Source organism: Clupea harengus, chromosome 6, assembly GCF_900700415.2.
Source record: "Clupea harengus chromosome 6, Ch_v2.0.2, whole genome shotgun sequence".
Lineage (NCBI taxonomy): Eukaryota > Metazoa > Chordata > Actinopteri > Clupeiformes > Clupeidae > Clupea > Clupea harengus.
The window spans coordinates 22014898-22029553 of NC_045157.1; the positions used below are offsets into that span (position 1 = coordinate 22014898).

At 42.0% G+C, this 14656-nt stretch overlaps 2 protein-coding genes and 1 non-coding gene across 6 annotated transcripts; 2 read left to right on the forward strand and 1 right to left on the reverse strand.

Moving 5' to 3' along the window:
• Window positions 1-210: 210 nt before the first annotated feature.
• On the forward strand, window positions 211-3922 carry slc7a6os (solute carrier family 7 member 6 opposite strand). Its single transcript, XM_012834703.3, has 5 exons — window positions 211-527; window positions 1564-1893; window positions 2267-2473; window positions 2731-2866; window positions 3393-3922. Exons 1-5 carry the CDS (start codon window positions 339-341, stop codon window positions 3506-3508), a joined length of 978 nt encoding a protein of 325 aa, XP_012690157.1. The 5' UTR covers window positions 211-338; the 3' UTR covers window positions 3509-3922.
• LOC116220910 lies at window positions 2051-2208 on the forward strand. Its single transcript, XR_004163947.1, has one exon. It is a non-coding gene; the product is annotated as a small nucleolar RNA SNORA24 (small nucleolar RNA).
• A 651-nt stretch (window positions 3923-4573) lies between the features above and the next one.
• On the reverse strand, window positions 4574-14607 carry slc7a6 (solute carrier family 7 member 6). 4 transcript variants are annotated; one of them, XM_012834701.3, is made up of 10 exons: window positions 14029-14607; window positions 10986-11557; window positions 10245-10370; window positions 9637-9781; window positions 9206-9329; window positions 8779-8882; window positions 7128-7224; window positions 6447-6596; window positions 5903-6086; window positions 4574-5660 (listed from the first exon to the last, which is right to left on the reverse strand). In XM_012834701.3, exons 2-10 carry the CDS (start codon window positions 11485-11487, stop codon window positions 5593-5595), a joined length of 1500 nt encoding a protein of 499 aa, XP_012690155.1. In that variant the 5' UTR covers window positions 11488-11557; window positions 14029-14607; the 3' UTR covers window positions 4574-5592. The 4 variants fall into 4 exon arrangements, with proteins under 4 accessions (XP_012690155.1, XP_012690156.1, XP_031425284.1 ...); XM_012834702.3 differs by lacking the exon at window positions 14029-14607 and adding an exon at window positions 13548-13808; XM_031569424.2 differs by lacking the exon at window positions 14029-14607 and adding an exon at window positions 12960-13511.
• Between the last annotated feature and the right edge of the window lie 49 nt (window positions 14608-14656).

A 14656-nucleotide genomic window follows, 5' to 3' on the forward strand; every position in this document is an offset into this window, starting at 1 on the left:
TCTAAGGGCCAGGTAACATGTCATTCCACCATCAGACACTGCGGACTTGTGTTGGACACAAGCGACATCCTACGGCAATAGACGGCAATTGCAGCAGTCAAGGCATTTCGAGCAAGTAAATCTCAAGTGTCGCTCCTTGCCTCAGAGCGCAGAACAGTCACCGGAAATTGTATGCCAAATCAGTAGATGGCAGCATAATACCCCAGCAATATTTAGGCCTTACACGTACCATTTAGGAGAAGAAGTGTCTACATACGGACTAGAAACGAACAAATCAGCAGTAAACAGTAGCCTCCTAGCTGGCGCCGTGAGGAAGCTATCGTACTTTGTGTGACAGTATGGATCCTAGCACGACTATTCTTCGAGTGAAAAGGAAGCGGGGAACTGATCCCGCGGATGCTTTATTACTGGCTTGTAAAAGAATTCGGCCCGAGTCAACAACACAGCCTCCCGGAGAATCTGTTCCTGAACCTGATGCGAAGATAGAAAATTCTGTGTTCAAACTCGTGGCCACAGTAGCATCACAGGTAATGTTAACCCTGCTAGGTAGCTATCATAGCTAGCTTGATATAAAATGTCGCGAGTTTTTCCTCTCATTCAGTCGATGTATTTGGTTGTATAAATATGCAAGTAGTTATTAATCATGTAAACAAAATCTTAAAAAACAAGTGTAGACGTTGAGAAGCATTTTTCTGTCTTCCACCATTTCAATTCTGGTATTGTAAATGGTGATTTCAAGAACTAGCATGCTAACCAGCTAAATAACTGTTGACTGATGTTTGTTTGCTAGGTAGGGCTAATTAAGCTAGCGATAGGTGATATGTTACCTAACGTCATCTGTAGTGAACAAAACAGTTAACTTAAATAGCGATAGCTGGATATCCAGGACAGTAAGGTAATTTGGTTAATTTACAACTTATCCGTGTTCTTTAACATGTTGGCTAACGTTATTGTACAACTTAGGTCGCCGATCTGAAATGACGCAATAACGTTAGATGGGTTTAATTACGTTAACGCTACCACTTAGTTTGGCAAGTGTTAATGTTACATGCGCAGGTTAAATGGTACCATCAAGACTAACACCACGCTAATCTTTTTGTTTGTAACAACCTTGTATATTCTTTAACCTAGAGCCATTTTGTTAAGTGTGCCGGCGTGGGCAGTTAAATTAAATGTATGGTCCTGCTGATTTCTGTTATGTTGACTCATAAACATTGATGAAGCACATGACCACTCCCCACACAACTATAATAGTAAATGATGATGTGGGAGAAATAAAATACAAATCCGAATCTATCCTAATTTTGCATATATTCTAGTGATAACTAAACTGTTAGAGAACTACACAAGACATCTGTTCTGTGTTCTCTGTGAACATGCAAACTGAACACTAATGTATTCAGTCCTATCACAAACATTTTATTGCAAGTTCTTGTCCCCGTACATGCATATTAATAAGGCTGGCATGCTTGATGAGAGAGACTACATTCCCAGTGTGTCGACCATTTGCTGTTGCAAGACCTAACAAGTGATAGACAGAGCCTCCTCTGTTTCTTCCCTCAGGATGCTCCAGTCCAGCCACACGTGCAGGTGGCACTGGCACGGCCACGGGTGGCCCATGCCCTCAGACCTTCAGTGGGAAGCTCCAAGAGGATCACGGGAGACCTACGCAGTGCCAAGTGGAGCACCAGGCGGGAGGAGCGCTACCGGATCCTGTCCAGTCACCGAGCCGGGCTCCCCACAGAGACGCAGGCGCCTCCCTCTGCTGAGGAGGCAAGGGATGCCGACCTGGAAACAGTGCAGACAGAGGTGGACTCGCGCCTCCCTCTGGGAGATGTACAAGTGGTAGACCTCATCCACGAGGAAGAGGAGCATAACAAAGCTCCAGCTAAGGTATATTGTGCAGTTCTGCATTAATAACTAAATGTGTTCTGGGAAAATGCTCTCTAAATAACAGTTTAAAAACACTTTGTCTAACATGTTTAGAAAAGGAACAGTCTGTATGTAAAGACACATACTAGTGTAGTGGCTTTGAGGATGAATTCACAAGCCCCACATTACCATGGGAACTGTCTGTTGTGACTGAAGCCCTTCCTAGGTGTGGAAAAGCATTGCCTTGCTTCTCTCAAACTGCCTGAGGTGTCATCGCCATCTCGGACAATATGGAAGCAAGATACAGTTCTAAATCGAAAATTAATGAAAGCATCCTAAACTCTATAAGGGTGTTGTGGATGCATTGCTTTACCCTCCCTTCTGCTTTTTTTAGACGGTGGTCACAGATCCGGAGATGATCCTGTGCAACTCTGTGAAGATGGTCCGTGAGAAGCTGAGCGTGTCTGGGGATGGAGTGGGCACAGAGCACAGGGAGAAGGAGGAAGACTATGTGTACGACCTGTACTACCAGGAGACTGTGGCCGCAGGCTGGATCCAGGACATCTTGTCTGTCAGGCCCTACGAGGCAGAGGATGAGTTGGTGAGGATCGCATTCAGACAGTCATGAAAAACCTGGAAAAGTCATGGAATGGAATTTGAAAATTTCCAGGCCTGGAGAAGTTTAGGAAAAATAGATGAAGCACAAATACCTGTATATTAGATAATATGTGTATATATAGAAATGTGTATGAACCCTGTCTGAAGTAAAGCCAGATTGTGAATGTTGTTGTACACAGAAGCCAAAACACAGATGTTTTCGGAGATGTAGTGTTTCATTTGTTGAATGTTTCTGTGTAGGTTCCTGAAGTGGTTGTCTGGGAAGAAGAGGTGTATGAAGATGACGATGATGAAAACGAGGAGGGTAATTGGAGGAATGAATACCCTGAAGAGGGGGACAGTGATGTGGGCAGTGACGCAGAGGAGCGCTTTGGAGGTACTAGTCCTTTTCTTTCTAACAGGTCCCAACATAAAGCAATAATTGGAAATACCAGTCTATGTCAAGTTGCAAAAAAGTGCTCGTTTTTATGTACTGTAATTTCCCAACTATTAACCGCGGTGTATACATTGATTTTGTAAACTTTCTGCAGACCTGCGGTTCATACTTGGGTGCGGCCTGTGCATGAACCCATTATGGGTTATTGCATAAAATACTGTAAAGTGGTTGACGTACGGTGCAGTTAATAGTCAGGATATTACGGTATTATATCTTAAAATTCTATTTCACATACCTTTTATGCCCTATAAAAGCATCTTATCCATTTGCCTCTGAAGAACAGTTTATGGTCCAAACATCAACTTAAGGCCAGCTTATCAGGCAAGCTGTTGTCCATACTGCTCTCTGGTAGTGAACTGTGAGCTGATTAAGCCCCCTAATGTCTGTGCATTTAAACCTGAGATGGAGCAGAACTGTGTGGTGGACTAATGGGACTCTCTCTCTCTCTCTCTGTGTGTGTCTGCAGGGTGTTGGGACGAGGAGCACTCCTACAGCAGGAGGACATGGGAGCGGTACCAGAGGGAGCTGCTGAAGGAGCTTGGGGACGACGATGAGGGGGACAAAGACTTGGACTCTGACTGAGGCCCTGTCCATCCGTTTGTCTTTCCTGTCTGCTTGCTTCTGTGTGTGAAAGATGGGCCGTTTCTACTGCGTGAATTTGTGAGGGTAATGTTGTGCAAAGTGTATGTGTGCGCGTGTTAGATTTTTCTGCAGTGTAAGTAGTGAGGTTTGTTTTGCACTGTTGTTTGAGAAGGAGTGTTGGTGAGATGTGTGTTTTTTTTTTCTGAGTTGTGGTGAAGTGCATGTGTGTGTATTAGTATGCGTATGATAGTAGTCTAAGTTGGTGCAAGCGTGGAGTGCTCTTTTTGTTGTGCGTATGTTCTGATGTTGTATTTGTATTGACAAATCCATTCAGTATGGGTTTGAAAACACTTTAAACCTTTGTAAATATGTAGATGTATATAAAAAGAATAAAGCATTCAGAATAAATGTAAAGATTTCAAAGAGCAGCTTTGTGACTCCGTACATAGTAAAGCTTAAGTGGTAAACTGCACAGTAAGATTTCTACAAGAGTTTACTAGTGCTGTTGATTTGTTAAACCATCTTTGAAGACAAAAACATAACAAACATTGCACCATTACACAGACCTAGAGCATTCACTGTATTATATAAATTGGGAATCTGACATTCCAGCTCAGATACTTCACGCTAGGAAGATTATATGTAAAGACTCCCGTTCCCTTTGTTGAGAATTAAAATAATGGGAATTGTTAACAAACAGGTGAGATGTGAAGTATTTCAATGATCAGTAGAATAAATTATCTTTACTCCAAATAAAAATGAGAAGTGCAAGCCAGTGGACAGTCAGGTTCTTTGTTTTGTGTGTTGAGACTAATCAAACAGCTTGAACGTGAAGCGAGGATGACCGTGGGAGACGAGTATGTGTGCGTACACACACACACACACACAATAACCGGGGACTAATGGAAGAACATCATAGTGACCGACACAGTAAAATGCATACCATATCCAGACAAAATAGTACAGTACAGCATTTACATGCAATTTTTCACTACTTCACTGGTAGTGTGACACAATCAACACTGAAAACTCAATAGGAAGAGCGAAAAAAGAATGTCTGTTGCAAACTATTGCTTGAAATTTATTTTGAGTTCAACTTTGACCATTTATGAGGGACATCAAAATGGATACTGCATAATGATGGTCCACACACACACACACTTTGTAAATAAGGGGTGTAAGCGAGAAGTGATCAGAATAGAATGCCAAGATCTGCATTCTTGTAACCGGTTCTGCCTAACATCACCTAAAAGAAGCTGATTAAAGTGATGCTTACATAAATAGTTAAAAAAAAATTGGCAAAATGTGAATTTGTACAACAGCATATTGAAAGGATTTTGTAAGTAATTAGGACCCATTCCCTGGATTTCACATATAGATTAAGGCTTGAAACTAGATTAATAAGAGTCCCAAAGAAATCCTGAACAGACACATTTACAGGACACAGTATATTAATACTATTAGATGGCTGCATTACAATCTGTAAACTGTATACACACTGAAAACATTAAAAGTCTGGTAAAAACTAATAATTTCCCCCTTTAAAAACAGTCTGCATAAATAAAGTTTAGAGGTTCTATTTAAAAAAAACAAAAGAGTAGTCCATAATAACATGGTCACATGGCCAATAACGCCCATACATAATTGCTACCCAGCATATCCCTCTCCTCACTGAGAGGGGAGAGGCCCCTGGCACTTCATATGGCAGGCTGAAGTACCCCAGGTTTCTTCAATGTTTAGCAGTCCAGTTGGCTGAAGGAAGCCTAAGGCGTTCAGCATCACTGTTCCCCAATGACGTCCCTGAGAGGGGCTGAGGCCCCATGAACGGACTCGTGCAAGACAGAACGGGTGCAACCTGCATGTAGGTGAGTGTGTGATTCCATGTTCCCCAGAAGAACAGACCGTGACGTACAGGCCACCAGGTGAAAGTGGATTAGTGCACGTTTATGTGATATAATCAAGTCAAATCTGATAGAAAATAGTCAGATAAATCCATTTGGAGTCCTTCCTCCTCATGTGGTCTCAGTGTTAGGGACGGGTAGAGTGAGTGACTTGGTGTAGTTGTAGTGAGTTCACACATGGCTTCATTCACTCACGTCCATCTCAGTGAGAACGCAGAAGCAGGTAAACTGAGTAAAACGTGTGATGGAATCTGGAGGGAAAAGAGAAAAACAGCTTTTTAAACCAAAACTTTAAAAGACAGCCATGCGTGAGTTACAGCTGTTCATTGTGTTGCAAGGCATCTTCAAAGCTGGTAAAGGATCAGTTGAAAGTCATACAAAAGAAATTTGTCTAAATGCATATTAATAAGGGCTGATAAAAATATGACATCTGTGAACTTTATTTAGCTGGCTTTGATTTGAGGAGGCAGGTGCCAGGCTGATATATACTCACGCAGTAGTTTTGTGATGATAGGTGGTCGCTTGGATTCTGGGGTGTAGATGCCCAGGAAATAAACTGGCACTCCAGAGAGGGCAATTGCTATGCCAATTAGGGAGTTCAGTGTGTCACAGTAGAGGGGTACTGCCACCAGGAACACCGTACACAAGCAGAAGATGATGGGGTACACCAACGATAGCTGCACACACACACACGCAAACACACACAGGAAGGGAAGGTGGATTAGCTTTAATCATCAATCCAATAGTTCAATTTTCTTAACTCTGTATGTGAAAATACTGAGCATTACAAAGTGAGCTAGCTGAAACTGCCAGTCTGTGAACTAGGCTGGTCAAAGATTCCTTGTTTGCAGCCTTACAGCTGAGGATTTGATGAGCTTAACTCCTATGGTGATAACTTGGCACAATGCCAAGATAGCTGGGTTTTTTCGACACCTGGACATTCACTGATAACTTGCCGACAATTTCAATACAACAAATCGGTGGGTAGCTGCTGCTGCTTCCTAGCAGTCAAACTAGGCAAAAGTGTTTTTCTTCACCTTCAGAGGTCTGGGTCGGTCAGGTTCCTTCCAGCGAAGGTAGATTTGACCAGCAATAGACAGACCCACAAAGAACCAGTAGCTGAAACTGTAGTAGTTGATGAGCAGGAAGACATCCTCCACAGCCAGGTAGATCAGTGCCATGGCACACTGTTGAATAGAAAAGATAATCAAACATGATGATGAACACTTAAAGATATGCTGCGTTCCTTTTAGGAGGAACATCTCATGACACTGTTTCTTGTTGGTGAAAGGAAAACACAGAAACTCAGACATGGCTGAAGAAAAAAAGGCCTTAGAACTTCGGTAGGTCAGCATTTTCTTTAGGAAATGACAATTAATTTACTTGACCAACAGGGGGTGACATATTCTATGTTATGGACCCTGGACACCAAGCGCCAAAGGGGGAATTGACATTGCATGCATTTAAAAAAAAGAGCATCACCATCTCAATTCGTACTACTAATTTCAATTTGTAAAACACAACAGCTTTGACTATTGACATAACTGCCTTGACACTTGATACTGTGGTAGTTGGCAAACATTCATCAATAGAAAATCATGAAGAATATGTTTCTATCATGCTGCAGACTTTTGCTCAGGGATTTGTCTCTGTGCTCTGTCCAACAGATGTGTCTATTCATAGCCAAATGTGTAATATACATCACAGAAATACATTACATTGAAGAGGAGGGCAGGGACAGGAGTGAATCGTTCCATGTGAATCATGGACAAGGCATCCGGCAGATGACCCTCTCGCGCCCCCACAAAGAACAGCCTGTAAGACATGATATTTAGGCTACAGATTTGCAGTGCTGTATACAGAAGCAGGCAGACTAAGGAAAGAAGTGTACATGGCAGCTACAGAGAAACAACCTACACAAAAACACTCAGTTGTATATACTGAGCTAACGGATTTGCAAAATGATGTTGCAGCACCATAAACACATCTTGAGCACTGATACAGGAGCCATTGCATTCTTCATTTCAAGAAAACCAAATGAGGTACAGCTACCATGATTGTGAAGTTAAATGTCTACACTTGTGTATGCACAAAGCCCAAACTACTTAGAAACCAGGCTGTAGCTGGGTTACCCTCCAACCTGTTAATGTGAATTTGGAAAATCCCAATAGGAAATCCTGAGTAGAAACTTAAAATTCACATGCAGTCGAATAAGAAATGAATTCGCTGGAAGGGGGTTGGATTAGCTCCCCCCAATAGGGTATAACACACCTAAGGTTGAAGGAAAGAATGTATTTGTTGCGATTTCGTGTTTCTGGTAAAGTTGCCCTGACAACCTTATGTTTTGAAACCACAGCTGTTCCCAACTCCTCTCTTAATTAGTGTCCATTTTGAATTTGCATAAGACAACGGATGGATATGTGCACAGACTGGCAGTTCTTTTAGCCAAATGTTCATGAATGCACTTAATATATGCAAAAAAGTTGGATAGAAACCCAGCTAGTGGGTCATAAGGAGTAGCCCATTCTTGAACACCTGTATAACATAACAAATCTGCTCTCTGGTTAGCTATAATTAGTGGTTGTAAGATATAAGAATACAAATAAACTGAACATTTATACAAAAGGTATTATCAGTCATATGTAGTCTATGCTTCCTTATTTCTGTGGAACATTGTGGGGTTACTTTATGGCTAACCCATGTTTCCATCTGAACTTTACTGATTAATCCATCTACCCTTTCCCTGAAATACCTCAAACTCTAGATGTCTGAGCTGTAAGAGAAAGCCCACAGCCCTGTTGGGCAGAATGACTCCAGATGGTGTTTACCATGCAAATGTGTCCCCATAAAAACCAGCGAAGCAGAATTACGTTTTAGAGTCTCCACTACCAGGGGCCACAACTGTAACAGTAATAAAAGCCTTTCCCCGCCCAATACCCATCACCATAAAGCTAGAGGTACAATGGCAGTGGTGTGCTGAGCTCTGTCCATGCGTGTGCCTTAAGCTCCGGGTACAATTATGCCTACAAGGTGGACAACAAGAACCAACCCTAATTGACACTGCAAAATGAGGACAATGGACCCTTATCTGTTATGTACTTGGGCTCTCAGGTAGACATTTATTATTTTCTTAAAGAAAGGCAGGTGTTTTGGGTTCAGTCAACACAGAACGTACTTTAATGATCGTTTCCTTAATGCGACTATGAATGAGGGCTTTGTTCCTCAGCTGCTCTGGCACAGAAATATAACGGGCTTGTCTGGCTCCAGATCAACACAAAGTTAGCTATTGACAAGACTGCTGAGGGCTTTGATTGATTGGGGACCATGTTCTCAGATAAGGCTTGAATGTGTAAATGTACACAGTCCTACCTGGATGCAGCAATGATGGAGGCATTCAGTCCTCCATAGCAGGACAGAGCCACTGCTATGGGGATGGTCCAGCTCATAACCCCCAGGGTGTGGTCCGCAAATGTCTAGTGGAAAAGAACACGATGCAGAAATGACTCAGATAAGCTTACACACTTTTTTTGCATTCCACCAAACCTCAATGGCCTGTAATCTTGTGCTGTAGAGTTCCTACTACTCCTACTAGGCTTACTGGTAGTCTCCCTTATTCCCACATGCGAATTATTTCCATGCACAATCACAGCAATCCATTTAAGCTCACAGCAAACCATCAACTTTCTTAGTGGATACCTTTCCTCCCATACAATTTTAGCTGTTGATTCACATATGTTCATCAGAGGTTACTCTAGGATAAGGAGATAAGGAAAAAAAAAAAACAACAACAACTTACCACTGCTACAGCATCACTGGCAATGATAGCACTCATGTCCAGCACAGCATAATACGCCACATTGGTCAGGATATAAATGACAGTGACGATGGGCATGGAGATGGCAATAGCCAAGGGCAAGTTCCTGAGATTTAAGATCACAGAGTGATATAAGTCAGGGCAACCAGCAAAATCACACTGTTTCACAATCACAGATATAGCTGTGTGTGCCTTTCTGTTAAAAACTATTTAACTGTTCAACACAATTAAATTCAAGAACACCTGAACGATAAACAAAAATATCTCTCAATATCTTGACAAAATTATGTAGAGTGAAGTTGCATCAACTAAGTCAAATCGAATCAAATAAGTAATGGTTTGTTTGTAAATCCTGCGACTCTAAATGAGTTAAGCGTAAGTCTGTGGAAAATATGTATGGTAAGGAAACATACCTCTCAGGATTCTTGATCTCCTCCGTAACAAAGTTGAGTGTGTCCCAGCCAGAGTAGGAGAAGAGTGCAGAGTATAAGGCTAAAGCTATGTCCCCTGGGTTCGTCGATGAGCCCTGGAAGGAGGCCTCAAAGTTCGCGGTGTTTCCTGTAATACACACACACACACACACACACACACAACACAGAAATAGATCAAATTGTGTTGAATGACATGTCAAAAACGGAAACAGAGAGGATGGTGCATAGCAGAAGTAAATTCATGGGTGCCCTTTGGCAAAATAGGTCAAATGATGTCAGATAGAGAAGAGCCAAGGTACTCACATGGTTCATTTTTAAAAGCCTTTATTCTAATGGGCTCAAAACATATTGTAAAATGCACCTGTGTGCTTTGGCTTCTCTGTGCTTCTCAGGGTGTACACCACACACACACACACACACACACACACACACACACACACACACACACACACACACACACACACACACACACACACACACACACACACACACACACACACACACACACACACACAGAAGCCAAAGCAATATGTTTTGAGCCACAAATTGGACAACTATGCAAAACTGCTTGCTTTGCCTCAATAGTTTACCTTGAGCGAGTTTGACAATCCCTGTGATGATGATAACGATGAGAGCCAGGACTTTGGCATAGGTGAAAAGATCCTGTACTCTGGTGCCCCATTTTACATAGGCAGAGTTTATGAACGTCAGCAAACCTAAACAAGAAAGAACAAAACTTGCTGATTTGGATCATTAACCACTGCTTCAGAATTTGATGACCATCACACCTGTTCATGTTCTATAGTAGACATGATGGATTCTACACAGACTGACTTTCCACTGCCCAAACTGCTCCAGTTAACAACTGGTGAGAAATTACTGGTTCAAATCTATTCAGGGAGTGCTTGTGTTTATATTGAGGTAACCTAATTCTCAGGCTCAGTGGCTCTTTGACTTTCTCATATCTACAGCTGTTTCCAATCTGCAGTACAGTTTGTGTTATGTGTACAATAATCAAATATATTTTTGGAATATGACTTAAGCCCACTTTTTAAGTACTCCTTATGATAAACACTGGCTCTCATCTACTAAATGGTAGGAGACAACGGTTTCTTGATGACTATCCTTTACACTGTTTAATGTTTGCAGAATATATAACCATTTAATTCTGTATTATTTCATCATTATCTGGAAAGTGATCAAATGTCTTTAAGTCAATAACATGATAATCTACATAAGTAACAATAATTAACACTAAAACATATTAACTGCATTGTAATACAAGAGCATAAGGCCTTTCTGACAACAGTGTCACACCAGTGTGAACTCACATATGCAGGCAGCAGCGATGAGGCGCGAGGCAGAATATGGTGGCTCACAGGTGGGGAAGAGCGGTTGCACTAGGTAGTTGGCAAATGTGATTGCAATGATGGCCTGGCTCGTGGGCTCAATGATGAGCAGTGACGTCCACAGTCGGATGAAAGCGATGAATCCCCCAAAGGACTCCAGGATGTAGGCATAGCTGGCACCTGACTTAGTGATGGTGGTGCCCAGCTCAGCGTAACACAGTGCCCCGATCACAGAGAAGATACCCCCAATGGCCCAGATGACCAGGGACAGCCCATAAGAGGCGCTGTAGATGAGCACGCCCTTGGGTGACACGAAGATGCCAGAGCCAATCATGTTACCTACAATGAGGCTGACACCGTTGAGCAGTGAGATCTCCTTCTTCAGCTGCATGCTTTCCTTGGGCTGACCAGAGCCACCCGAGTCCGTGGCCCCTGACTCAGACGGCCCGCCATTGAGCTTGCTGGACTCCTTGTGGTTCTCCATTCCTGTCTGTTGTGCTGGGGTGCTGAGTCCAACGACAAGGAAGGAGATGGGCGCGAGCTACTTGTCCAACCTAGCAAACATTCAAAATGCACAAGGACAAATAGGGGAGGGGAGAGGAGGAGAGGAAGAGAGGAGGAGAGATTAGAGCTATTGTGAGTGATCAAGTTATTTGCTGTCAGAGATGTCTCTTTGGATGTTTCCTGATCGGTTAGTACAGTTAGGTAGAGATTAAAGCGCTCAGAAATATTTTCCCCCTGCAGAGTATGTATATCAAAATGTTAATACAGTAGTTCTAAAAACACATTGCTTCAAGTAACTTCATATGAAGTAATTCAGTGAATGAACGATTTACAAACACCTCCATGTACAACTGTAACGTTTTTGGCTTTACACAAAACATGGCAAAAAGGGCCTAACGTAGCCGAAATCTTCAAATGAAGGCAATCAAGGAAAGAGCATCCAAGTGAACAAAATCATGCATGCCAATTATCTAACGTTTCCTAAGCTAAGGCTCCTACTCGTCATCATGTGACATCTCAACTTCTGTCTAATGTGTTCACCTAGGTGTGAAGTCAGTTCATGATAAATCATGCTATGTGTTAACCATGTGTCAAATACAGTATGAACTGAATGCTCACACTACACAATTATCATAAATGTTAAATTGTATTCAATATGGAAAAATAGTCTGGTCTTCCACCACACTCTTTAAAGCTCGCCCAAGTTCTCCTTCAAACAGGATACTAACTTCACAAAAAGTTATCTCCTTATGGGACATTATATATCAGAACAAAGAGCGCAGACATGTTCCTGGAAACCCTACACTGCAGTAGCCTTGACCTAGCAGCTTACATTGCATTGTTTTGTACAGTCTTAAATTTCACTAGCTGTTTTGCAGTACTGCTCTTCCTGATTATCGGTTACGCTCTTTGAGCCATCGCTCAGTTGGATCATCAGCCGTCTAAACGTAGTATTCCAGGCATTCCAAAAACATTTGAAGTAAATTCACATTGTATCATCCATCTGATGTACAAATGTTTACTGTAAAACAACTGTGTCTGAAATACACGTCTTCGGAATCAATGGTTTAGCCGACTTTTCAAAGCTAAGGCTTTTATGCCGAACTCAGAGCGAGGTTTTGTTTTTAAAAGCGCAACCATGACATCTCAGGGCACACAAAACGGCATTCTGACCACTAGGTAAAATCCTTCCGCCAAATTTATCCTGGTAAAATAACTGGTTAACCAGGCAGCACTTGTTATTTACTTTCAAACTTAGAAACGTAGTAATACCACAAAAGCTTGAGTTAGGCAACTTCTGCAGTAAAGTAATTAAATAGAATCCGTCCAAGGAAAGGTAAGAGACTTTACTGGACAGCTCTACATTCAATGCTTTTTACCACAGTTATCTTCCTTTTAAAGTTCATTAATTTCGAAATGTGAACAAAAAGAAACGACTCAATGTAATCTCACCCACAACTGACCAAAACATTGAAAATGAGATGAAAAATGTAGGTGGTGGCTTGAGAAAGTCAAAGAAAGCAGGGGAAAGAATGACAAACATAATCTAGTCATAGTTGTAGCCTTAATGTGCACCGGACATAACGATAGCCTTTAAAGCCACACAAACAAAGGAAACCGCAGCCCGTCCAATTTACAGCCTGAACAAACCACAAAAGATCTAACACAGAGACTATCGTTCTTTTAGACTTTTCTGACCCTACTCAACCGCGTGGCAGACTACATTAATCAGTCGTATAACAAGTAGACCTATGCTCTTGGACCATATCGTCTACTTTGTTGTTTCAGAAGCCAAGTTTCGGTGAGTCATCTGAGCGTCATTTGCCCCCTCCTCTAATCGTTAAGGAAAAACAGAGCAGGAATACTCTTCTGTCAGCTGAGAAATAGTGAGGCTAAAGCACAGAACAATAAATAACTCGATTCTGCAAGTAGCCTAGTCTTTATTTCGAGACGGTGTAAATGAACCATAGCCGCAATTAAGCGTACAAGCGCAAGTAGCCCGACCACTGGGGTCTGAGACGTTTAAATACATATACTTACAGTCTACTGAAACCAAGTCATATAGCCTACACTCTTGACACTCAGTCAGCAGCACAACTGCCAATAGGACCAAGAGACAATACTGGCCTAATCTACCACGATATAACACAGGACACACAGCAGTGGGACAATTCCCCCAATCAGACTGTGGGACAGCGTATATCAAGATTTTATTCCCAGTCCAGTTCAGACACTGCGACATCCTGTTTGTTATTGACGTAGGCCATCGTTAAAACAAATGCAACAATTTTTGACGTTATCGACACAACACAATGTACAACAATGTATGGTATGTAACTAACTAGAAGCTAAAATATAGCCTAGCGATTGGATGAACTGGGAAAAGAGCCTTTCAATTACTTTTCAATGGCAGGTTTAGTGGGAAGACGATCCGTCCGTTTTCAATTGCTAAACGAAAGCGTCGCCTTAATGCATTTGGTCATACATGTTAAGATAACATATCTTCCAGAAACCACCTTACCTTGATACAGCTCGCTTATCTCTCGACTGGTCCCAAGATGTTTTTCTCCAGGAGCATCACCAAGCCATCACATAGCATTGAAGGCAATTTCCAAAAATGTCACGTGACGCCGGCAATACTCTATTCACGTGGGAAAAAAAAAACAATCTTGCAATGCCGTCGTTTAATTTCAAGGCCACCTCGTATGGAACATAGAAGAAGATCTGAGAATATGCTTCCTCTAAACGAGCTTTACCACTGGACTACCTGCGCCTGGCTGGATAAATATTGTCTTGATCTGTAGAACACCACCCATGGGCGGGGTTTTGCCCCACATTCATTTAATTTAAACGCACTCCAATATCTTAGTTCAGCAAATCCAACCCACCAAAGTGTGCTAGTATGTATGTAAGGGATAATATATAGTCCGCTGGTCAGTATAAGAAAATAAATCCCGACGGGACGAATAGGACCCCGACTCGCAGCGGATTTACTGTCAACACACCATGTTAATCACATTTACACTTTGGATGAGATGAACTCTCAGAAGGATAAGAGTTATAATGAAGAGGGTAAATGAATGGTAAATGTCACTGTGGCTATACAGTAAGTGGAAATACTGCATTTACATGATTAAACTACACAAGAC